Genomic DNA, 22,787 nt, shown 5'->3' on the forward strand with positions numbered 1-22,787 from the left:
GCCACCCTGGTGGCTTTAGGACAAAGCAGAAAGTATACTTAGTTTTTTTTTCGCACAGTCAAACGCACAGCTTTGCAAAGTATACTTTATTTGACTTGTACGCGTACAATCTGTCACCACAAGTGACAACCCATTTAAATATCTTTGTGTTCTTTCATGCTAGAGTTGTACAAATGAGGGTACTTTCTAACTTCTTCGCACAATCTCTCATCTAGGCCTCCATTGCCGCTGTAGCTTGCATGCGTTCCAGTCTGTTCTGTTTACTCTGTTTTTCTTCAAAGTACCTTGTGAATCGAAACCCCCAGGTTACGGTTGGAACCTTGTGGATAAAGCAATTACTGCAAAAAAAAAAGTTTTTATGCGCATGTGCGACCTGTGCGTAAAAATCCGGCGGTGCGTATAGTATGCGCAAACTCTTCTAATGATGAAATTTGTGTCACGCGCACTGTATGCTGACCCGTGTACGTGTAAAAAATATACTTTGGCCTCAACTGTGCACAGCGGGAAATATGCATTTAAAGCGAGTAAATGTAAAAGAACTACGTCAAATAGCACAATAGCCACATCCATGAGATATTTTAAATTTAGATGAATTTCATGTTAGGTCACTTTCAAACGAGTGTGAAGTTATCATATGCAGCTCAAATGTTTTTTGTTTTTAAGTATTTATTTATTTAAATTACCTTATTATTAAACAAATGATATAAAACTATGTTGTCAGTGCACTACAAATAAATGGGTTCTTTGCCTTTGTTTTGTCATTAAAACTAATAGAAACAGATCCTAAGTCAGGGATAGGCAACATCAGACCTGTAGCGCCGCTGTCTTGCAGAGTTTAGCTAATCAATGTCTTCAGGATTACTAAAGCTACAGGCAGGTGAGTTTGTTCAATTGCTAGCCTCTCCAAAAATGACCTAACTTACCTTTTAAATGAAAAGCCAATTCAAAATCTTAATAAATACAATATAAATAGTACTAAAATAACTCTGGCCAGTTACTCACATAAAGCATGTAATAGGTTTATGTAAACATTTTGAATATGTTTTAAAATATTTCCATTGGTACCGACTTATCAGTCACGTAATTTATAACATTTATTTTAATGTATATTTTATTTTGTGCTATTCTGCCGACATTAGAATATATAAAATAATTAATATATTCAATAATATTTAATAATTATTTGTTATCAAGACTTAATTATCAGTCAAAAATGTTGTCACTTATTGAAACCATGGCCTAGCAGTTAGATCAGAATAAAAACCTGTGCACTCAGAATCCCATAAATTGTTTAGAAACCAGCCAGTCAGATTGGAGCTTACTGTTTTAGCCAGCTCATACCATTTTTGTGTGCAGTATCCATCAGACAGCCCGTGAATGGTCTATGGGCGTACCGTCTGAGGTTTAGATTAGTCAAAGAGCAACTGGGTAGAAATGTTTCACATGTGCTATAAAGTTTTGAAATATCTCTTTTATCCTAGCACTCCACCCAAAGCCAAATTATAATTGTTATTTTCCTCCATGTGGTGCATTACATCAACCTGCATATACTTAATTATTCAGTCTGTCTGGTATGTGATGCCTTCAGTTGTATAATAGTGCCGCATTGTGTATTAACAATCCTAACCATCCACCCTTGAAGGCACATTTTTCTCTTTGTCTTACTGCAGAGTGCAAGTTCCACTGCACCAATGGCAGATGTCTGAAACTTCTCTCGCTGATTTGTAATCATCTGAATGAATGTGGAGACAACAGTGATGAGGAACATTGTCCTGATGCTGTACCTCCACCCCCAGACACCATCCAGTGTAAGTCCATCCGCCCACTTCTGTCTCAACACCACATCTGCATCTCTGGCAGGTGATATTGCATCAGTGTTGGGGAAGCTACAGTAGAAAGCTTCTCAGAATTGAATGCTCGGCTAACTGTCCTTTTAGAGCAGACGGTAGTAAACTATCCAAAAGTAGTTACATTGAAGCGAGTTAGTGTCTGTAAATTAAAGGGGTCATGAAATAAGAAATCAAATTTGCCTTGATTTTTTTTTTTTTTTTGATTAACATCCTGCAAGTTTCATAGCTTAAAAAGTCATCCTCATTATTAACAAAGCATTTATTTAATCAGTGTGTTAATACACATATTATTTACACTAAATAAATAAAAATTACCCTAATTTATTGAGTTGACAACATAGGACTAAACAGCAGTATTTAAATATTTGTCACTACAAAAAAGAATTGTTGAATACATTTTTCTTTCTTTGAACTAGTATATTATGATAGTCCAAACTAAGCAACTGAATCAGACTTCTCAATGCTATTGGAGCGTGACAGAATACCAGAGTGTTTGATTACTGTCACAATTGGTTGCAAAGCTGAATGTGTCATAAAAACAGCAATATAACACTACTTGTTGGAAAAAAATAGCTTGTTACTGGAAAAGCTGCACTATTATGAAAACAGCTGAACTGGTGTTATGCTACTGAAAAATTAAACCCTATTCGCACTGGATTAGTATTATCCGGGGGCCTCGTGTGATTTAGAAATTACCCCCCCACGTCTGAATTTCGTGTGGCGCATTCGCACGGGATAAGCGAAGCCTGTGATTTTACTTGAATTTACTGACTTATCTCCCGGATATGATGTCAATAGGCTATTGCTTGGAAATGTCTTGTCATTATAGGTCTAGCTGTATGATATATCATAAACAGAAGAATGTTCCTTACCACATGCTGCTGTACATGTCATTCATCTCCATCTAATCATTCTTTTTGTTTTTGCTCTTCTGATGATTTTCAGCTTTCTCTTTCTGCAAATTGTATAGTTGTATGGTGTATAGCGATATTACCCAGCACCCAAAATACTATCAAAACACTCCAACGCAGCCTCCATTCTTCACGAAAGATGGATAAAAAAGCGCACAGGAAACAAAAATCTTGAAAAAATTATAAACGACCCCGCCAAATCACAGAGATGCCGATTTGCACGGGACTAATACTATCACAGGACCTCGGTGTTTGGTGAAATATGGTAGGTCATTTGCAGGGGAATTTTTACTTTACAAATTACAGACATGGCCGATTCGCATGGGATTAAGATCACTGACAACCTCTGTAATTATTACAAATGACTAGAGGTCACCAGGTAATACTTATCCCGTGCGAATAGGGTTTTTAGTCGCCCTGCTCTCTTTGCTGTGTGTTCTCTACTGTTGTCTTTGCTGGTCCATCTTGCTTTATTGATATTTTGTACAACAATATGCCAAGAGAGGTGTGGTACATTTGATTTACCACAGTTAAGGTCCTTGTCTGAAATTCTTGTACAAAATTTTTGCACGTTAAAAAATAAATACGACCTCATGTTGTGTGAATCACGTTTACACACTGGCACTGCCCCCAAAACTTTCATCCGTCATACATTTTTTTTAATCGGGTTCGATTTTTTGTGTTTTTCGCATCCGTAGCAAGCATTTTGAGAGGTGTTTTGACAATTCAGGGCCACCGAATAAAAAAAAAAAAAAAACGCATACGAAACTCTGTGTGCAAGGACCTTTAGGCTATAAACATGTAGTGTATATATAGGGTGTATATACGGAGAACAATTCTTCTGCTGAGGAATACAGTAAGCGTAACTGTAGATGATATTGCATGTATTTTAATTGATGTGTGTTAGCTGTTTTACAAAGAAAGTGGCTTATCCAATCAGATTTGAGAGTTTGAACTATTTATTGGAACTGCGACTAATAATTATTTTGATCATTTATTAATCTGCCCATTTCTTTATTCTGATTTAATCAAATAATACCCTTAAATCTCTTTCAAACAATGTTCAAATTGAAGTCTATGTAATGTATAATATACATTATGTGCAAAATGTTTTAAAATATAGGCTAAAGGTTGCAATATTATGAGAAAAGAACAGAACATTCTAAATAACCAAAATTACCCAACCACAATTTTAAGTGTTTACAAGGTAAAAATTTGCTGGAACACACACATTCCCACCTCTGAACCCAGCCAACATTTGTATTTGGGGCCCATGTGGGTTTGAAATGGGCTGTAAAATGGGCCCCATGTAGGATTGTCCACGGGTTCCATAATGGCCCCATGTTAATTGCCCAGATGGATTTCATGTAGGATTGCACTTGGTACTTGGTATGACCCAAGTGGGCAACATGCACAAGACCCATCTCGGTCCCAGCTTTAATGTCAACATTCAGTCATTTAAGGCACTTCTCAATATTTTTCTGTAAAGTTAACATTCATGTAAAACATCATGATTTGCGTTGCATTTGTATTTTTCAACTACGGGCAATTTAAAACCCAAATGTGATGTTTAACAACAAATACTGTTTGATGATTGCACTCCCTTTCTGTTGCAGAAAGTAAGTATAACAAAGACAGCAACATTTAACCATTCGGTTGATGTGACGTGTTAACTGGAAATGATTGCAATTTAAGAATGTGACTCTATACTTTTCAAGAGTTTGGGGTCTGTAATTCCCCCTGTAATATTATCTATTCCTGTGATGGCAAAGCTGAATTTTCAGCATCACTACGCCGGTCTTTAGTGTCCCAAGATCCTCTAGAAATGATTCTAATATACAGATTTTCTGCCCAAGGAACACTTCTTATTATTATGAATATTAAAAATAGTTGTGCTGCTTAATATTGTTTTGGAAACAGAATTTTCAGTATTCTTTGATGAATAGGAGAAAAAGAGAACAGCATTCATTTGAAATGGAAATCATAACCATGTAAAAGTCTTTACTGACACTTTTGATCAATTGAATACATCCTTGCTAAATAAAAATATCAGCAAGTATTAGTGATTTCATCAAATTTGTTAGATATTGCATTTTGGAAAAGTGTTTGGTACTGAACAGCTGCCATGTTATGCTGATGTTATTTTGACTCTCTGTCTGCATCAGTGTTGCACTGGTTGTTGTTGAAGGTTGAATGTTTTTTTTAATTTTTTATCCTTTGCTAGCAGACTGCGTTTGTGTGTTTGTTTAACTGGGGCTTTTACCGAATCGGTTTGTATAGTTGTTTGTATGACCTTCCCCTTACATTCTGTGCATGAATGCGTTGCTCATAGGTGTCTGAATGTGTGTTTGTATGTGGATGGACGCTATTTGTTTATGAATGTGTGTGCTTTAGTTCTCTGTTTTACTCGCATACATAAACACTCTCTTTTTCTTGCATGATGTCACTCACTCAAGGCCATACAGGCAGTTAACTCTTTAAAACTTCAACAAATGTGCTCAAGGTTCATTTTTTTTTAACTGAGTGTATATAAGTGGGTTTAGTTGGTTTTATTCAGCAATGCTATCCACTCTGTATTCTATGGAAGCTTGTTTCTGCCACAAAATATAAAATGAAAAAAGGTAATTGCAACCTTTTTATCGCACAGTTCAGATTTTCAGAGTTTACATCTCGCAATTCTGACTTTTTGGCGTGATATAAAGTAGCAATTGCGAGTTATAAAGTCAGAATTGCGAGAAAATGGCGAGAGTTTTAATTTTTGTTAATGATAACAAACCTGCCATGTGCATGGCTACAAAAACTGATAATGGATACTAATTTCATTGAATTTCCATATGCATCCACTTGATAGTTTAGCTAATATTACCCACAATTCCTCGCGTTTTAAGGGTTTGTGACTGTTTTCTTTCAACTATATCAGTTGGGAAAATGAAAAGGAATACATGGCAAGGGCTCTGCAGAGGGTTTTTGGTATGAAGACATTTTTTGGGAAATTTATTTTAGTTTCGATTTTTTGTAAGTATGGTTTTATTTTATTTCAAGGAATGAAAATATTTTCGTATTCGTTTTAGTTTTCGTTGTACATTTTGTTGATGATAATAACTCTGCCATTAACTGACTTAGATGTGATGTTATCAAAATATTTGACAAAATTCATAAAAGTTAATTCACACATGATATTTGTAAATAAAATCAATTCAGATGGAAGAGGAAAATTTAAAATGGCTCTGGCGTTTTTTTTTTTTTTTACAGAGTTTTCTATAACCAACAGAACTTTTTGTAAAAAAAAATTTTTATTTTATTTTTTTACAGCTGAGCTTTTATTGGCTGTGTCCATTTCCTCCCTCTTTCTCCTTCCCCAGCATCCATCTCTTCATGAGCACTCCCCACGTTGGGATCTCTTGGTTTTATGTGCTTTTTTTAAACATGCTTTTTTCTATTTTTTTCCCTTGCTGTCTGCAGGACAAGGGCCACTCTTTACCGATGGAACAAGTCCAACTGCTGCACTTAAAATATTTAGCAGTCTGGGCCGCATGTTAATGAAAGCGTCTGCGGTTGGCTGCTATTTTAGAGACACCTGTGTGCGCTGTGATTGAATTTTCAGAGGCTGAGGACTGCTGATTTTCACGTCGAGAAAGAGACAGCAAGCGAGAGAGACGCAGAGGAGGCAAAACGAGAGATGAACAGACAGGGGTGGGGGGGGCTGAAAAATTATTTCAATTCTAATGGCTACGGCGGTAGTGTAGCGTTCAGTCAGACAGATGGATCATGAATATGGTCTAGACACTTGGTGTCTGGGTGAGTCAGGGGGGGCCCTGTACGAGAGGGGTCTTCACACTACCCCACCCCCACATACACACACACACACACACACACACACACACACACACAAACACACACACACTCTGTGAGTTGAGAAAATGAAAGCGTTTTCAGGCAGAAAATAAATGTTTGTTATCATACGCTCATCAAACAGACAGGAGAATGATGTGAGCACAGGGGTTTTTGGTTCACTGAAGAGCCACAAGACAATGTAAAACGATTGTTAAACAACATTGTTAATTGTGAAACATAATCCCTGACATTTTGTCTTAATGAGATGTCACCCATTTTTAAATTCTATCATCATTTACTCACCCTCATGCCGTTCCAAACTTTCTTCTGTAGAACACAGAATGATCAAGTCATGTCACAATACACATTGTTACAAAGCAGCTTGACAGAAAATCATGATGCTAATGTTTATAATATTAATATCTTAATACCTTCATGCCTTATAGTTGCATTTAGCAGATTAGAGCTGTGCGATATTGTTTGCATTTTGCAATGGTACAATCAAGCAGTTGAGATTCGCTCTATATATAATGCTTTACTTGAGTTTTGATGACCATTGCCTTTTAATGTATGAAAAAAAGAAAGAGATGAGACTTAAATCTGAAGACTGAATTCCAAGAACATTTTACGACTGTTCCCTGAACCAAACTTAAGTAGATTTGGATGGATACTTTGGGATGGCTGTCCTGCATGAAAAGTCCATTGATCATCAATCTTCAGTCTCTGCTCCTAAGGCATCACCATCTTTGCCAAAATGGCTTGATACTTCAAAGAATTCATGATGTCCTTCATACAACAGCAAAGCACCCCCATAACAAGACTTCACCACCTCCACGTTTGACCATGGAGATGGTGTTCTTCTGCTCTTAAGTTTAGCCCTTTTTCCACCAGACATACTGCTGATTCATGGGTCCAAAAAGTTCCAGTTTGGTCACATCACCCCAAAACATTCTTCCAGAACTCCACAGGTCTATCCAAATGAATTTTAGCATAATCAAGTCAGCCTTTTATGTTCTTAGTCTAGAGTGGCATTTGGCCAGATGTCCCAACATGAAGGCCATGCTTGCCTAGTGTTCTTATTAATACTCTGCATTGAATTGTTTATTTTTTTCTCCTTTCATCAGGTCATCTTGCATTTATGAAACTTAAACTTATGAATACGGCTGCCAACTGTGGCTCTAGGAACTCTAGGAAATCTTCTTGTAGCCATAGACTTACTAATGTAATAAAACATTTTGTTCTCTATAGCTTTTATGCCATATTTGCTACTCAACTTTAGCACATGCATGGGCTAAATGTATGCATGTATAACAGCAAAAGCTAATTCTGTTTTGATATAGATTTCCCAAAGGATTAATTGTGTTTTAACACAATTTTGTCTCATGCCATACAAATAAGTGACTTAAAAACAGCAGCGTTGAATAGAGGTTGAATAATTATGACATGGCTGTATTACAAAAAAAAGTAATATAACATAAAAGCATTACATTATATATCGACATTATAACTTTTAGTTTGCCACTAAACCGTTATAGATGCAATTTTTTAAAAACTGTATCTTAAATTTGTAAAATATTACAGTCTCCAGGGGGTTGAATAATTTTGATTGCAGCTGTATATGCGCGCTTGTCTTGGTGAGAAGGGATGATATGTGCTGACGCCCGCTGAGGTGGAAAATCTGCAGTGACTCAGTCCAGGTTTTTTTCCTGCTCAACATGACCTTCCCACAGAACGATGTATGTGATATCGACATACTCGTTACACTCGACCAGTTTATCTGTGGTTGGATTCCAGCAGTGATATATGTTTGAGGTCAAGAGGTCACCGTCACAGTAGCTATATTCCAATTCTTGTACACTTTAAATATGAAGTGTCGCAATACAGACGGCAAGATCTGTCTCTACTTCTGACTTTGAGGCTGCCAAAAGTTAATGTTTTAACTAATTACATTTAAGTGTGTTTACTTTTAGCTGTAAATGTTCCTCATTCTTAATATACCATAAATACTTTTATTTTATTTATCCTTTATTTTAACAGGAATAATTCTACCAGGGAGTCCTGGCCAAAATGGCAGCACAAAAGGTTTCACATAAACAGAAAAAACATCCGGCAATCATATGAAAAATTACGTAAAAACATATTTCTTTCAGGTAGGACTCCAAAAGGTTTCCAAAAATATTTAAAGATAAAGACCATCATAATGCGCTGCATTTTATTCCATAGGAGCATAAGAGGAAAAGGCAGCTTTGCCAAACTCAGAATATACTTTAGAAACAATTTAAAGTAATTTAGAAGTTCTCTAATACGATAAGAGATTATAAAAATAAGTTGGCAATTTACCTAATAATGCCTTGGCAATAAACAGCAGCATATGCATTTTTCTCCTTTGGCACAAGGAGGACCAACCAACCAATTCGTACAAAGTACAATGATAGGTACGTGAAGATGTATTCGTCACAAATTGTATTGCAGCATGATATGTACAGTCCCAACTTCTTTAGTAAAGATAGGTTTGCATGCATATAAATCACATCACCATAATCCAACACTGAGAGGAAACAACTTTGGATAATTCTCTCTTTTGCTTCAAAGGGAAAACATTTCTTTATACGAAAGAGAGAAACCAATTTAGGTCTAAGCTTTTTTTGAAAGTTTTTCAATATGTATATTAAAACCCAGCCTCTTTCATCAAGCCTTATGCCCAGGTATTTAAAGCAATTAACTCTTTCTATACAGTCCCCTTCCAAGGTTAAAATAGGTGGAACATATATTTTAGTGCGACAGCAGGTAAATAGCATATTTTTAGTGGGACTTTTTTAGTATTTAAAACCAATTTTAAATTTAACAATGGAAATTGCAAAGACCAAAAAGAGTCTTGTAATAGCTCTATGGCTTGATTCATGGACTGTGCTATTGTGTAGATACATTGTGCTATCAGCATATTTTTTTGTGTGTGTTTATCTCATGACCTATGTCATTTATATAAATTGAAAATAAAATTGGTGCTAAAATAGATCCCTTTGGATTATTATTATTATTATTATTCATTTTTTCAGTTAGTTTTGATTTCATTGTAATATTTTTTTAGTTGAGTTTTAGTTTTTTGTAATTATGGTTTTATTTTTATTTCAGTTCAATTTTTATTTCAGTTCCAGTTAAAGTATGCATCCACATGCTTGTTTAGCAAAAAATACCCCTTGTGTTTCAGGAGTTTGTGATTGTTTTCTTTCAACTTTATCAGTTGAGAAACAGAAGAATACATGACCTGCACCCAGGAAAGCAAGTACTGTAATAGTTCAGCATGTAGTCAAAGCTTGTGAATAGTACTAAATTAACATAATTTTATAATTATAGTTTTAATTCAACTCCTTTGTGTTATTTGAGATCACATTTAAAGTAAATATCTATTTTAAATATACTCATTTGCAAATTCATCTTTACAAATATGTAATTACAAATGTATTTAAATAAATAATAAATGCTTGTCAGTACATTTGATAATACATTTATATCATATTTCAAAGACAATAGTAACTACAGAAAAAATATTTAAAATGACTTACAGTAGTGGCCAAAAGTGTTGTCTGGCCTAGGAAAATCTTTGGGCTTTATTAAAATATTATTAATAATTTGTTAAAGATTTTGTAAGCAGTCATTTTGTTTTATTTGTGATAAGCAATGAAACAAGTCAAATTGTGCGAAAATAATTTTTGGCCAGGCTATCATAGAAAGAAATGATGAACACATGCAAAAACAACAAAGTCAATGTATGCTTTTTTGTGAGCTTTTTGTTTTTCTACGCAATTTTTTTGTTTAGTAAAATAAAACCTTTTATAATTATACTAATTATATAACGATGTACTTATGTCCTGCTGCTTAAGTGGGTCAAAAAAGGACTAAAGTTCATCTAACTGCATTTAATATAAATTCAACTACTACATTTTCATTTTGAGAGCTGTTTTAACTTGTATTAACTCCCATTAACAGCCTGCTGGTTGATAACACTTGGCAAGGTGTTTTAATGTGGCACTCATGTCGCAAGATGCTAAAAAAACAATACAGTGAATAAAGACGTTCGTCTACCGCATGTGTAAGTAGACTAACAATTGAAAAATAGTGCCGATGGAACACAAGAACGTGCCCTGTGTGAGCTGAGGAGAGCATCTGTTGCCAATTTTCCACAATGTATGTTCAGTCTTTACCATATTATCCTATAGTGAACTTTGGGAGGTGGAAATATCCTGACATTGTGGCACCTGGACACACAAAAGGAATGAGAGCATTGAGTCTGTCTGTGGGATGTAATTGGAGTGAATTGAAAAGCACTGTCGCTGTGTTCTGTCTGTCTGTCTGCTCCGCACAAACAAACACTCATATCCTGACCAGTGCAGCCTGCAAATAGGAAGATGATTTGTATGCTCTTGAAAGAATAATCCAAAATTATAAGACAATATAAGACAGACAGAACACAAGGGAAGCTAAAACTGCTTTATCAGATAAAATCATTCATTGTCTCTTTTGCATTTGCAGTCTGTCTTTGAAAAATATTGTGATATGATAACGTTTCATTGTGCTTATGTCACTGGCGTTCAAGATGTCTGCCTGTTGTTTGTCAGTCCGGTAGAGTCGGCCCTTAAATATTTTTCTGCTCCCTCCCTCTGGCAGTTGTGCGCAGAGTGTGTTCATGTGTTTGGGGAAGGAAGTGAGTGTGTCGATGGTGAAGTGCACACTACCTCCCTCTCTCTCTCTGCAGCAAACCCCCAAACAGTCAGAGACACCGCATCAGCAACAGGAGGGACGGCAGACTGCAGATACTTGATTTTAAAGCTAGAGTCTGCCTCGAAACTGCTGATTTTAGATTAAGCATGTGACTGTTTAGAAGTTATCTAATCTCACATGGGATGAATAAAACCGCATGCTTTCATAGATTGAATAAAGTTTATAAAGAGCGAGTGGAACATTGCAGTTTATGTGCAATGAGGAGTGACGAGAGAAAACAAGTTGCTGGTCCGCCATTCTTTCTGTGATGAAGGAAGAGACAGACTGTTTTTCCTGGAGTAGAAATGAGAATGTTCCTGCAGCTGTCAGCTGATCTCTGGGTGTGGTCTGTCATCCACAAATCAGACATCTCCCATAAGCACTGTTCGGATGGGATTAGTCTTCTAAATGACGTTTGAGTTACAGTTAAGATTTCTGTGATTTCTTGCAGTGATGAAAAAGGGATTGGGATCTCCACAGCTATTGCTAAGGTGGAAGTGTCTGTTTTCTGAATGTAGCCATTGTAGTTGGTCCTGTGCTTTAGATGCATGCATATATTGATGTGATTCATTTTAAAATCAGTTTGTAAAATCAGATACACTTTATTTAAAGATATAGTTTATGATTGCTTTCAGTACACAATCAATAAAATTATCTGATGCATGGTTCCAGTTAGATAAATGAATCTAAATAAATTAAAACTTTTATTCAGCAAGGACACATGACACATTAAATTCATAAAAAGTGACAGTAAATTAAATGAAATGCTTAATATTACAAAAGATTTATATTACAAATAAATGCTGTTCTTTTCCACTTTGTATTCATCAAAGAATCCTGGAAAAACATCAAGTATCAATGTTATCTGCAGCATAACATTGTCAAGTCAAGTCACCTTCATTTATATAGTGCTTTTAACAATATAGATTGTTTCAAAGCAGCTTTACAGTGATAATAGGAAATTAAAGTAGCCTAACAGCTATTGTTTTGGCTTTACAGCAGCTCTATAAGGTTATTATCCAGCTAAAGTTAGTTTTGATTGATTCACTTCCGTTGCAAAGATCATTAGTTATTTACTTAGGGGGTGCTCTAACAAAAAACCCTAAATGCGCTCCGGCCTGCTCACAACAGTGCCTGGTGGCTCGAGAACGCAAACCTTGAAATAGGTTCCAAGGTGGAAGCGTTAATTTTTTTTTGAAAAATGTTATAATCTCTGCGTAAACTTCAAAAACGCGAATCTGTGAAAACGCTGACGGCATACCAGTCTATACCAGTTCAGTCTATAGGTATGCAGTATGCACGTTTGAATATAGATGTGCGCAGGCATGTAGTCTTTCTTTACAAATTGACCCCACCAAATTACTTGTCCTGCCTTAAAAATTCAGAATTCAGAATTATTATTTTTTGTCGCTTCTGCGTATCCATGTGAACTGGAATCATTTTGACAACGTTTTATCTGTACAGAGGTGAAGGAACGGAAGGAACCCTTCACAGTTAATTGTGTGAATTGGTAAGTTTCGTCAGGGCGTGAAGAAATATAGAGCTGAGTATCATCAGCATAACAGTGAAAACTAATGCCATGCTTCCTAATGATATCTCCCAAGGGTAGCATGTACAGAGTGAACAGCAACGGTCTTAGTACTGAGCCTTGTGGTACTCTATACTGAACTTGTGATCGATATGACATCTCTTCGTTTACTACTACAAACTGATAACGGCCAAATAAGTATGATTTAAATCATGCTAATTTAATTCCACAAATGCCAACATAATTTTCGAGTCTATTTAAAAGAAAGTTGTGGTCGATAGTGTCAAATGCAGCACTAAGATCGAGTAACACTAACAGAGAGAAAATAATAAGAAATATCATCATATTAGAATGATTTCTGATGGATCATTTGACACTGAAGACTGGAGTAATGGCTGCTGAAATTCAGCTTTGATATTTATTCATTTACAAGAATAAATTCCATTATAAAATATATTGCAATAGAAAATTGTTACAGACGTAACAGGTTTAGAATCTAAATGCGGAAGTTTATTGAAAATAAACAGAGCAGACAAATCAAAATCATGAGGCAATGAAACAGTCACAAACACAATGAAAACGGTAATACAAGAGACAATATCCAGTAATCAGGCACAATAGACATAACAATAGTCATTTACCCATGATCTCTCCTCTGGTCTGTAGCTCTCCCAGTCCACCAGGTACTGCATCTGGCCCCCTCTATGCCTAGAATCTGGGATCTTTTTCACCATGTAGGCTGGTGCTCCATCAATCTCCAATGGAGGCAGCGGTTCAAGATTCGTGGTACCAGGGCCAGATGCCCGGTGGACCGGTTTCATAAGGGAGACATGAAAGGAAGGAGATATTTGATAATGAGCAGGAAGCTCTAGAACGTATGTAACGGTTAATCTGACATCATTGTTTGAAAGGACCCACATACCTTGGGCTGAACTTCCTTCAGGGTAGCCAGAGCTTGAGGTCATGTGAGGACAACCAGACCCTTTGACCGGGTTGATGGTTGTGGTGAGGACGTCTTCACCTATCCGCCTGAATCCTCTGGGCGAGTATGGCTCATTGTAGACTGACGTGTGCACAGTCCCAAACCAGCTCACTACGCCTGATCCATTCATCCATCGGTGGCAACATAGAGGGTTCATCTAACCAGGGGAACATTGGAGGTTGGAGTGAGGGAGTTAGGGTGTATATTCAGCCCATGGTAGGAAGTCGCTCCACTTTTGTTACTCCTGATTACAATAGGACCTGAGGTATCTGCCGATTTCCTGGTTAAGTCTCTCCACCTGTCCGTTACCCTGTGGATGATACCCTGAAGTTAGACGGATGTTAATATCAAGTCATTTGCAGAAGGCCTGCCAGACTCTGGAAGTAAACTAGGGTCCTCTATCAGATTGTCTCCATTGCAGTGGGTAAACCTTTCATGGGTATCAACCTGCATGACTTAGAGAATCTATCAATGATTACCAGTATTATGGTGAATCTGTTGGAGTTGGGAAGATCAGTGATGAAGTCTACGGACAGGTGGGAGCATGATCTTTAGGGAATGGGCAATGGTTGCAGCAAGCGGGCTACATAAGTAGTTACATCATGAGTCATCGATGGGCACCAGAATAAGTTAAGTACCAGTGAGATTGTCCTGTAAATACCTGTGTGTACAGTGCTGAGAGAGGTGTGTATAAACTGAATGGTTCTCTGACGTGGTGCTTGAGGTACATAGTGTTTTTTCTGTGGGCATTCTGGTGGTGCAGGGTTCGTCTGTTGTGTTCTCTGGATTTCTTTCATAATGTCCCAGCTGATGGGGCCAATGATGACAGATGGTAGTTGAATGGGATCATTATGTGGTTGTGCATGAGGTGGATCATACCTTCTAGAGAGAGTGTCGGCCTTGCTGTTCTTGTCGCCAGGGCGGTAAGTAACGGTAAATTGGAAGCATGCGAAAAACAATGGCTACCATGCCTTACTTGAAATGGATGAACAGCTCCCTCTAGCCAGTGGTGCCACTCCTCTAAAGCTGCCTTCATGGAGAGTAACTCATTATTACCCACGTTGTAGTTTCATTCAGCTGCATTCAGTTTTTTAGAAACGAAATCTGCAATGAGACTGTAATTTCGGATAAACCTCTGGTAGAAATTGGCAAAGCCCAGACTTGGGCCACTCAGTCACTGCCTGGATTTTTTGACACATCCATCTCAACTCCTTGGTGACTGATGTTATAGTCAATAAATGTAGTCTGGGTGGTATGAAACACATTTCTTAGCTTTCACATACAGTTGATGCTGTTGGAGGCATGAGAGGCCTGTCTTGATGTGCTTGATTTGCTCAGCTTTGCTCTGTGAATATATAAGGATATCGTCAACATAAGCAATGACACATTGGTTAAGTAGGTCTCTGAAGATCTCATTTATGAATGATTGAAACACTACTGGTGCATTGGAAAGACCATAGGACATGACCTGGTATTTGTAGTGCCCCCTAATGGTGATAAATGCAGTTTTCTACTCATTCCCTTCTCTGATCCTGATGAGGTTTATAAGCACTCTTTAAGTGTAAATTTGTGCCTCATGAAGTTGTTACACCGCTGATGGGACAAGTGGAAGAGGTACCTGTATTTAACTGTGGCAGTGTTCAAACCTCTATTATTGTCAATGCATGGATGGAGTCCGTCATCTTTTTTCCACAAATACAAGCCTGCTGCTGCTGGTGAGGTTTAGGGCCGGATGAACCCCTTTTCAATGTAGCTCTCCGTGGCTAAGCTTTCAGGATGTGAGAGAGGGCATACTCTGCTTGCAGGTGGGGCTGCATTGGTTAACAGTTCAATGGCACAGATCCCTTGGACGATGAGGTAGTAACTGGGTTGCCTTGGTTTTACTCAATACCTCTGCCAATTCTCTGTACTCACTGGGAAACTTGATTTCTTTGGAGACCTCTGGGCTCTCAATGCTAGTAGTGAGACATGGCATGGAAACGGTGACATGTAGACAATTGTCTTGACAGTAATCTGACCATTGTGTGAGCTCACCCTGGTTCAAGGATATGGATGGATCATTAACAGCTAGCCATGGATGGCCCAGGATGAATACTTGCTTGAGAGTGTCAATGACAAACAGTGAAATGACTGCAGGGTAACTGGAACAGTTTGATGGGTTATTCCAGTGCCAATGGGTTCTTTATTAACAGCGGTGATGTTGATAGCATCCCCACTGTTCCATGTATCCCTGCTGAGTTCTTTAACCAGATATGCATGAATCAAATTAACAGCTGCTCCTGAATCCACTAGCACTGTAATACATTTGGAAGCTTCATTGAAGGAGATATCAACAGGCAGAGAAAAACTATGGTGAATAGGAGAGGGGAAATCTGTAGTACTTGTAAACTTGATGCCTTAGTGTCGGGCATTTGGCATTCTGGTGACCGGGTTTACCACAGTAGTAGCAGAGCTTTTCATCGTGGCATTCTGCAGATTTGGGACATGCTTGTATAGAGACTGTGGCTTGGGAAACGGGGCGTACTTTGGATCGTGATGAGTTCCGAATCAATTTATCAATCTTGATAGCCATGTTTATGAATTCAGACAGTAGTGTAAGAAAAAATTATGTGGACGTCGAAGATCTCAAAAATGAAGTTTATTACAGCATAGCAGTGGCAAAGAACACAAAGCACCTTGGGCTCACCAGTGTCAGAATGAACCCAGAAGATCCAAACCTTAAACCTTTTATCCTGTTACAGTTTACCACTCTTAATGTAAATGAAGTTGCTCTTGTTGTAACAGCTGTGGTCTGTATGTTAATGAAGTTGAGACACCCCATTGTCTGAGATGGTTCTGTGTGTCCCAGACCCATTCTACAATTGATGATGACCATTAGCTTAGGATGTGATCAACCCAAATGGTGAAGAAACAACATAACTTCACTTCCTTCATCTCTATGACATTTAAGCCATTTTAGGGATGAGCTCATTCTAAAATATATTTTGGAGTGGAATCTGGGTCGAGGCAGACCCACATTCCAATTTCTTACAGTAGCATTCTTACCCTTGCATGCAAGCTTGACCTGTAGCTCGTGGTTAAGCCCCTCTCAGAAAACAGTTTTGAAGGCCACGTTGTTTCATCTGCTCTGAACCGCTAGAGTTCTGAATGTGATGGCATACTCAGCTGTTGATCGATGGCCCTGGCATGAGTGAAGCGGCTGAACAGAAACATCTTTACCCCCAGCTGGATATTCAAACACCTCTTTAACTTGTTGCACAAAGTAATCAAAAGATGTTTGAAACTGTGAATCTTTCTCCCAAACGGATGTGGCCGAGTCTAAAGCTTTTCTGGTGAGTAGGGATATCATGAGTGCACACTTCTTAGATTCTTAAACAAATGACTCAGGTTGAGTAGAGAAATCAAATTCTACACTTGCGTAGATTCCCCCTGCATTTCGCAGCGGAGCCATCAAATTTTTCAGGAAATCTTACCTGTTGAGCTTAAATAGATGGGAAAGAGCAGACATAGTGAATGAGGTGTTTGGTGTTGGTGGCTCATAGATAGTTGCTCCTTATCTCTTGAGCAGTTCGCTCTGGTAAGCGAATGTGGCCTGGAGTTGAGAAACTTCCGCTGAATTCATGGGTGGCGAAGTATTCTGTGACAGACTCGACATGGAGGCAGTTTATTGAAAATAAATAGAGCAGACAAACCCAAATCGTGAGGCAATGAGAAGTGATTTGATATTCGGCCTGCCCTTTAACTACATGTAAAGTCCAACCAGGTAAACAATGAAAACAGTAGTCCAAGAGATGATATCCAGTAAACAGGCACAATAGTCATTACAAGCAACATTAACAGCAGGCAATGGTAAACCATAGACTGTAAAAAAAGATGGACGACGCCCCTTCGCTCTCTTCCATTGATGAGAACTGAAACCGCCAGTGTCGCGATATGGCGCTGACATCTTGGAACTTGAGTCTGCGCAGTAGCGATCTCGGGACCAGACCTGCGCAGTAGTGAGCAGGAAGTAAAGCCGCGAAATCAACGCTCCGCCCTCACTCTCGCAGAGAGAGTGGATTCTGCACACTTTTTAAAAAATTGATTGCAGTACGACAAGAGGCTTGTTAAAATAAAGTAAATACAATCTCCTCAGTCCTCCGAAGATCCCGAAAAAATGTCCGTTGGTGCTTCAGTGACTACTGCGCTCAGAGAACCTGTCAATCATAGCTGTCAATCATGACGTTACACCACCGCATCACGTAACTACCTAAAAACCAACTTATTTTTGAAACAGACACTTGAACTTACATCAGCGTGATAAAAACGACAGAAAATGAAAGAAACCACCTTTGGGAAATAGATATTTGAAGTGTATTTAATTGTTTAGTTGGTCTCACGTCCCATTGAGTAACACAGGGAGGCGTGGCTTATGACCTATACTAGGACCAGTCACCAGGGGGCGATCGAGACGTTTTGGCTTCACTTTTCAGGGCTTGTGCGGCACGCTTGTGGTAAACGCTCAGTAGTGCAGTGAAACTGGCAATACTTCGCAAAGTATCCTTGGAAATGAGCAGGAAATGAGCAGTGTAGAACAGGCCCATGACTAATACTTCCTCTGGTGGCTGGCTGAATGGGATTCAGCCTCAGCCATTAAAAAAAACAGTATTTGTTTTTGATCAAGTAGCCTAAATACAACCAGGAGAATTATTTTTTAAAAACTTTAAAAAATCTTAACGACCCAAAACTTTTGAACGGTTTTGTATAGTTTAATACACTTTTGTTAATCCATCCATAGTCTAACCAAATTGAAAGCCCCCAAAACTAATTTAAGTATAGTAATATGTACCGAACTGCTGCACTCCAGCACTATCAGCGTTTGAATAATCCTATAAATGCACAGAATCTAATCATTAATCAAAAACCATTGAATTGTGAATCGAATGATAGCGATTCACTGTCTACCCAAAGGTTCACTCCCCTAGGGTCCACAAAGATACTTTATTTGTTTTTTATTCTAGTTTCTCTTAGAAAAATTACAATTTAAATAAAATATTTATTGAAATGTATCCATCCATGAAAAAAAGATGGAAATGGTTAATAATGAGCTTCATAGAAAGTATTTTTCTGTCCCACTCTTAAGAGCAGAAGAAATGACAAACAAGGAGATGTGTCCTGATCTGAGGTGACAGTCATGTAGCAGAGACTCTAAAGGTTGCTAAAAGCCAGACGAGACAGTCAGTGAGGACAAACATAGGCATATGTTTCCCCTGGTAGATTGTGTGCGGTTTTTTATGAGTAGTTTTACTTACCATGAGTGTCCTGTGAGGAACGAGAAAAAGCAGGAGAACACTGCAGCCGTTTGGACTGAAAATTATTCTAAAACCATGTCAAAGTATGGCAGAAGTTGGTGAAATGTTTAGGGTTTCCCCCAGCTAACAATTAACCCTAGATAGGAGCATTTTTTTTAAAAAATATGCAGCATATTACATATTCATTATATATTATTTTACAGTTCTTCAATATTTAATGTATGTTTGAATAAATCAGTCAAGTTTTTATGACAGCCACCATTTAAATGTTTATGTATAAAAAAAAAAAAAAAAAATTGGAGTAGAAACATAATTAGGCCTATGTAATTATTTAGTTAGTAGTATCATAATTGTATTATTATAACATGATAAATGCATTAAGGGAGATTGAGAGGCAATTGTCATTAGATTAGATTTTGCATCTGTGCGTCGGCTTGGACCATAGACTGTAAAAAAAGATAGACGATTCACCTTCACTCTCCATTGTAGAAAAGTGAAGCAGACATAGTCTGACAGTGTCTTAATATGGAGCTGATATCTTGGAGCCCGAGTCTGCGCAGTAGTGAGCGTGAAGGGGAGCTGCGGTATCAAGGCCCCGCCCACACTCCCGCAGAATCGGTTAATACAGTTTACTGCAGAACAACTCATTATGTCAGTGTGAAACAAACAGTTATGGAAATGTATAAAAATTACAGTTAAAGCTCCTCAATGCTCCTAAAGCTCCTTAAAGTGTCTCGGTGACTACTTCTCTCACAGCTCTCAATCATGACATCAGAATGACAGAAACCATCTTTGGAAATAAATTATTTGAAGTGTAATTTGATTTTTTTTTTGTGTGTGTCTCACGTCCCATTTGATTACACGGAGAGGGCAGGGTTTATGACCTATACTGCATCCAGCCACCTGGGTTGATCGAAACGTTTTGGCTTCACTTTTCAGGACTTGTGTGTCACACTTGGCTCGGACAGACAATTCTCGTGGGCCCCCCCCCCCCCCAAACCAGTTCAGTGAAATCCCGCCCTGCAGCCAATTTCATTGGTTAATGTTACAGTGACGGCAAGGTGCAGGGATCAGTGTTTGGTGTAGGCAATCAGTACAGTGATTGACATGACCAATGAAATCTTTAGAATCGGCTGCAGTGTGGGATTTCACTCGCCACTAACTGGACAGGAGTGGGAATTACTGTAACAAATTACAATAGATCACCCTCAGTGTAATCTGCCAAAATTACAGACGGCCTTCTGCTAAAAAATTCAGCTAGATTCAGATAGATAGATAGATAGATCCTGTTTATCTATCTAAGATTATGGAAGTAAAATCGTTTGTGAACGTCATTTCACATTGACAGTGAGTTTTTCCATGAGGATTTCAACATATTTTCCATGTTTAACATGTAAAATTTTTCTTATTTCTCATGCATCAAAGACTCCCCAGAGCTGCAGTTTAGGTATGGTCTGTAAAGTCTGTAAATGAATAAAATGAGGTGCTGTGGAGCTCTAAGTGGAAACAGAGCTCAATAACAAAAGTCCATGTTCAAGAGCAGCTACTCAAACAGAAGTTGTGGAAAGTGTGTTAAAGGTAAAAGTGTGTGTGTGTGAGAGAGAGAGGTTCAGTCTAGAGCGAAAAGTCAATAGTCTGAGTCTGTAAGTCTGGTTAATGAATACCGCCCCCTCAGGGTGATCCCTTCATGTAAACACTTCATCACACCAGCAGTGAGAGACTGCATAGCTCCCAGGGGAACGGCCACTCAACGCCCATGACTTTACAGCCTATCAATATCTCCCATCCTCAGGTAAACGCACACACACAAACAAACTTGGCAGTCTTGGTGCAAACTGACAAGTACCTGTACTTGTATTGGTTTGTTCCCGTCTGATTTATCCATGTCTGGCATTTCTTCCTTTCTACTCTTTAGTAGCACATTTTGGGGTATTACCATAGTTGATAGTCTAGTCAGAGAGAGAGAGAATTAATGAGGATTACATTAGTTCATGCTGACTGCAGCTATTCTAATCACTTCTAATCAATACTGTTGCCTATTCATGTGTTCAATATTATTATCATTATTATTCAAAAAAGAAAAAGAAAAAAAAGAAACTTGGGTATAGGTTTTATTGAGTCAAATTATGTCAATCAGCTGTCAAATGGCCCAAATATTCTTTTTAATTAAATCTAAAAATGTAATTTGAATTGAAAAAAGAATGTAAAAATGCTACTGTTAAAAAATGTTAAGTGTTTAATTATTTAAGTGTTGATTATAAGTAAAAGTTGTTTAATAAATTCTAGAATTAATGGATCCTACACCAAGCTACTTGAAGTCCCAAAACTATAAATTTGACAGTATTTTACAGTAAAATTACATAATTTGATGTTAAACCATGTACGGTATAAGATAACTTACAGTTAACCAATTAACATACTGTAGCTTTCAAAAAAAAAAAAGTTTTTACAGTGACTGGTATAAAATTAAATATATTATGAACTGTATTCCGTGTTGTATTATTATCAGTATAACGTAATATAAAAACCGTTAGTGGTCAATGGAAGGTTCTCACTAGTGAATCTGTACAAGTTTGTGTTGATCCTACAAGTTTGATCCTGCTGTGAGGAAGTGATCATGGTTCAGTTAGTTTAATTTTTCTTATTCCCATCTTATAGTGTCCAAATACATAGTGCAATATATCAGTCTAAAGTCCCTGCCTGCTTCCACGAATATAAGGCACATTTACTTGGCTAGACTTGGTCTAACTGTGATGTTGATCTCTGCTGATGTGATGGCTGACGGCAGTGTGATTTAGACTTCCACCTGAGCAATCACAGGTGGTGTGACGGAGGCAGACTGATGTGTCTGTGTCTCAGCTGTAAGAAGCTTGGCCTCCAGCAGTAGACGCTATGAGTCATCCCTAAAGACACTGACAAGCATTGAAAGGAGTCGTCTGTGGCGCGAGGTGATATTATAAGAAAGGTTGATTAATATTGGGTAACTATAAAATGATTTATTATATATTTTCAGTTTTCATTTCAACTTTTTAAATATGTTAATGTTTATTTATATATATATATATATATATATATATATATATATATATATATATATATATATATATATATATATATATATATATAGTTAATTTTAATAAATTAACTGTTATTTCAGTAAGTTGCCAAACTGTTTTAAGTTTCATCGAATATTTATATTTTATTATTATTTCAATTAAATAAAAGGATTTCTAATAGTTTTTAATTCTATAACAACACTGGTATTATACATCATCATTGTATTTCTTGTACTGCCTATATACTGATTTAAATATTTAAAAATGATATTATATATTTATTATGACCGTTAAAAAATGACTTACAGTAAATATTCAAAAATTCTAAATATGCTACAGATGCTACATTATTTGAAGGAGGAAGCTTTAGTTTCTTCTTTCCTGCCAGTTTTCATCAGTTGTGTTAACTAAGGCATTACTATTGCTCAAACTTGAGGTTTAATGGTTTGCACAATTACTAATCATTGGAGTGTAATTGTTTGTGCTATGGTCATTAATGATACCATAAATCATTTGTCTTACTTATCAGACTTATTTTTGCCTGGCTGACAAAGTCGTGCAAAACAGTATAAAGTGT

The 22,787-nt window shown here is 37.4% G+C and overlaps 1 protein-coding gene across 3 annotated transcripts in view; it reads left to right on the forward strand.

Annotated features, from left to right (window-relative positions):
• Window positions 1-22,787, forward strand: part of ldlrad4a (low density lipoprotein receptor class A domain containing 4a) — a 97,353-nt gene that overhangs the window by 34,864 nt on the left and 39,702 nt on the right. For 2 of the 3 annotated variants that reach the window (XM_079878281.1, XM_079878282.1), the window contains one exon: window positions 1,671-1,808. The exons of the other annotated variant lie outside the window; for it this stretch is intronic. In XM_079878281.1, the coding sequence (XP_079734407.1) occupies window positions 1,671-1,808 (138 nt within the window). The remainder of the gene's footprint in view (window positions 1-1,670; window positions 1,809-22,787) is intronic. 3 annotated transcript variants of the gene reach the window in all.

Source organism: Squalius cephalus, assembly GCF_949319135.1.
Source record: "Squalius cephalus genome assembly, chromosome: 8".
Classification (NCBI taxonomy): domain Eukaryota; kingdom Metazoa; phylum Chordata; class Actinopteri; order Cypriniformes; family Leuciscidae; genus Squalius; species Squalius cephalus.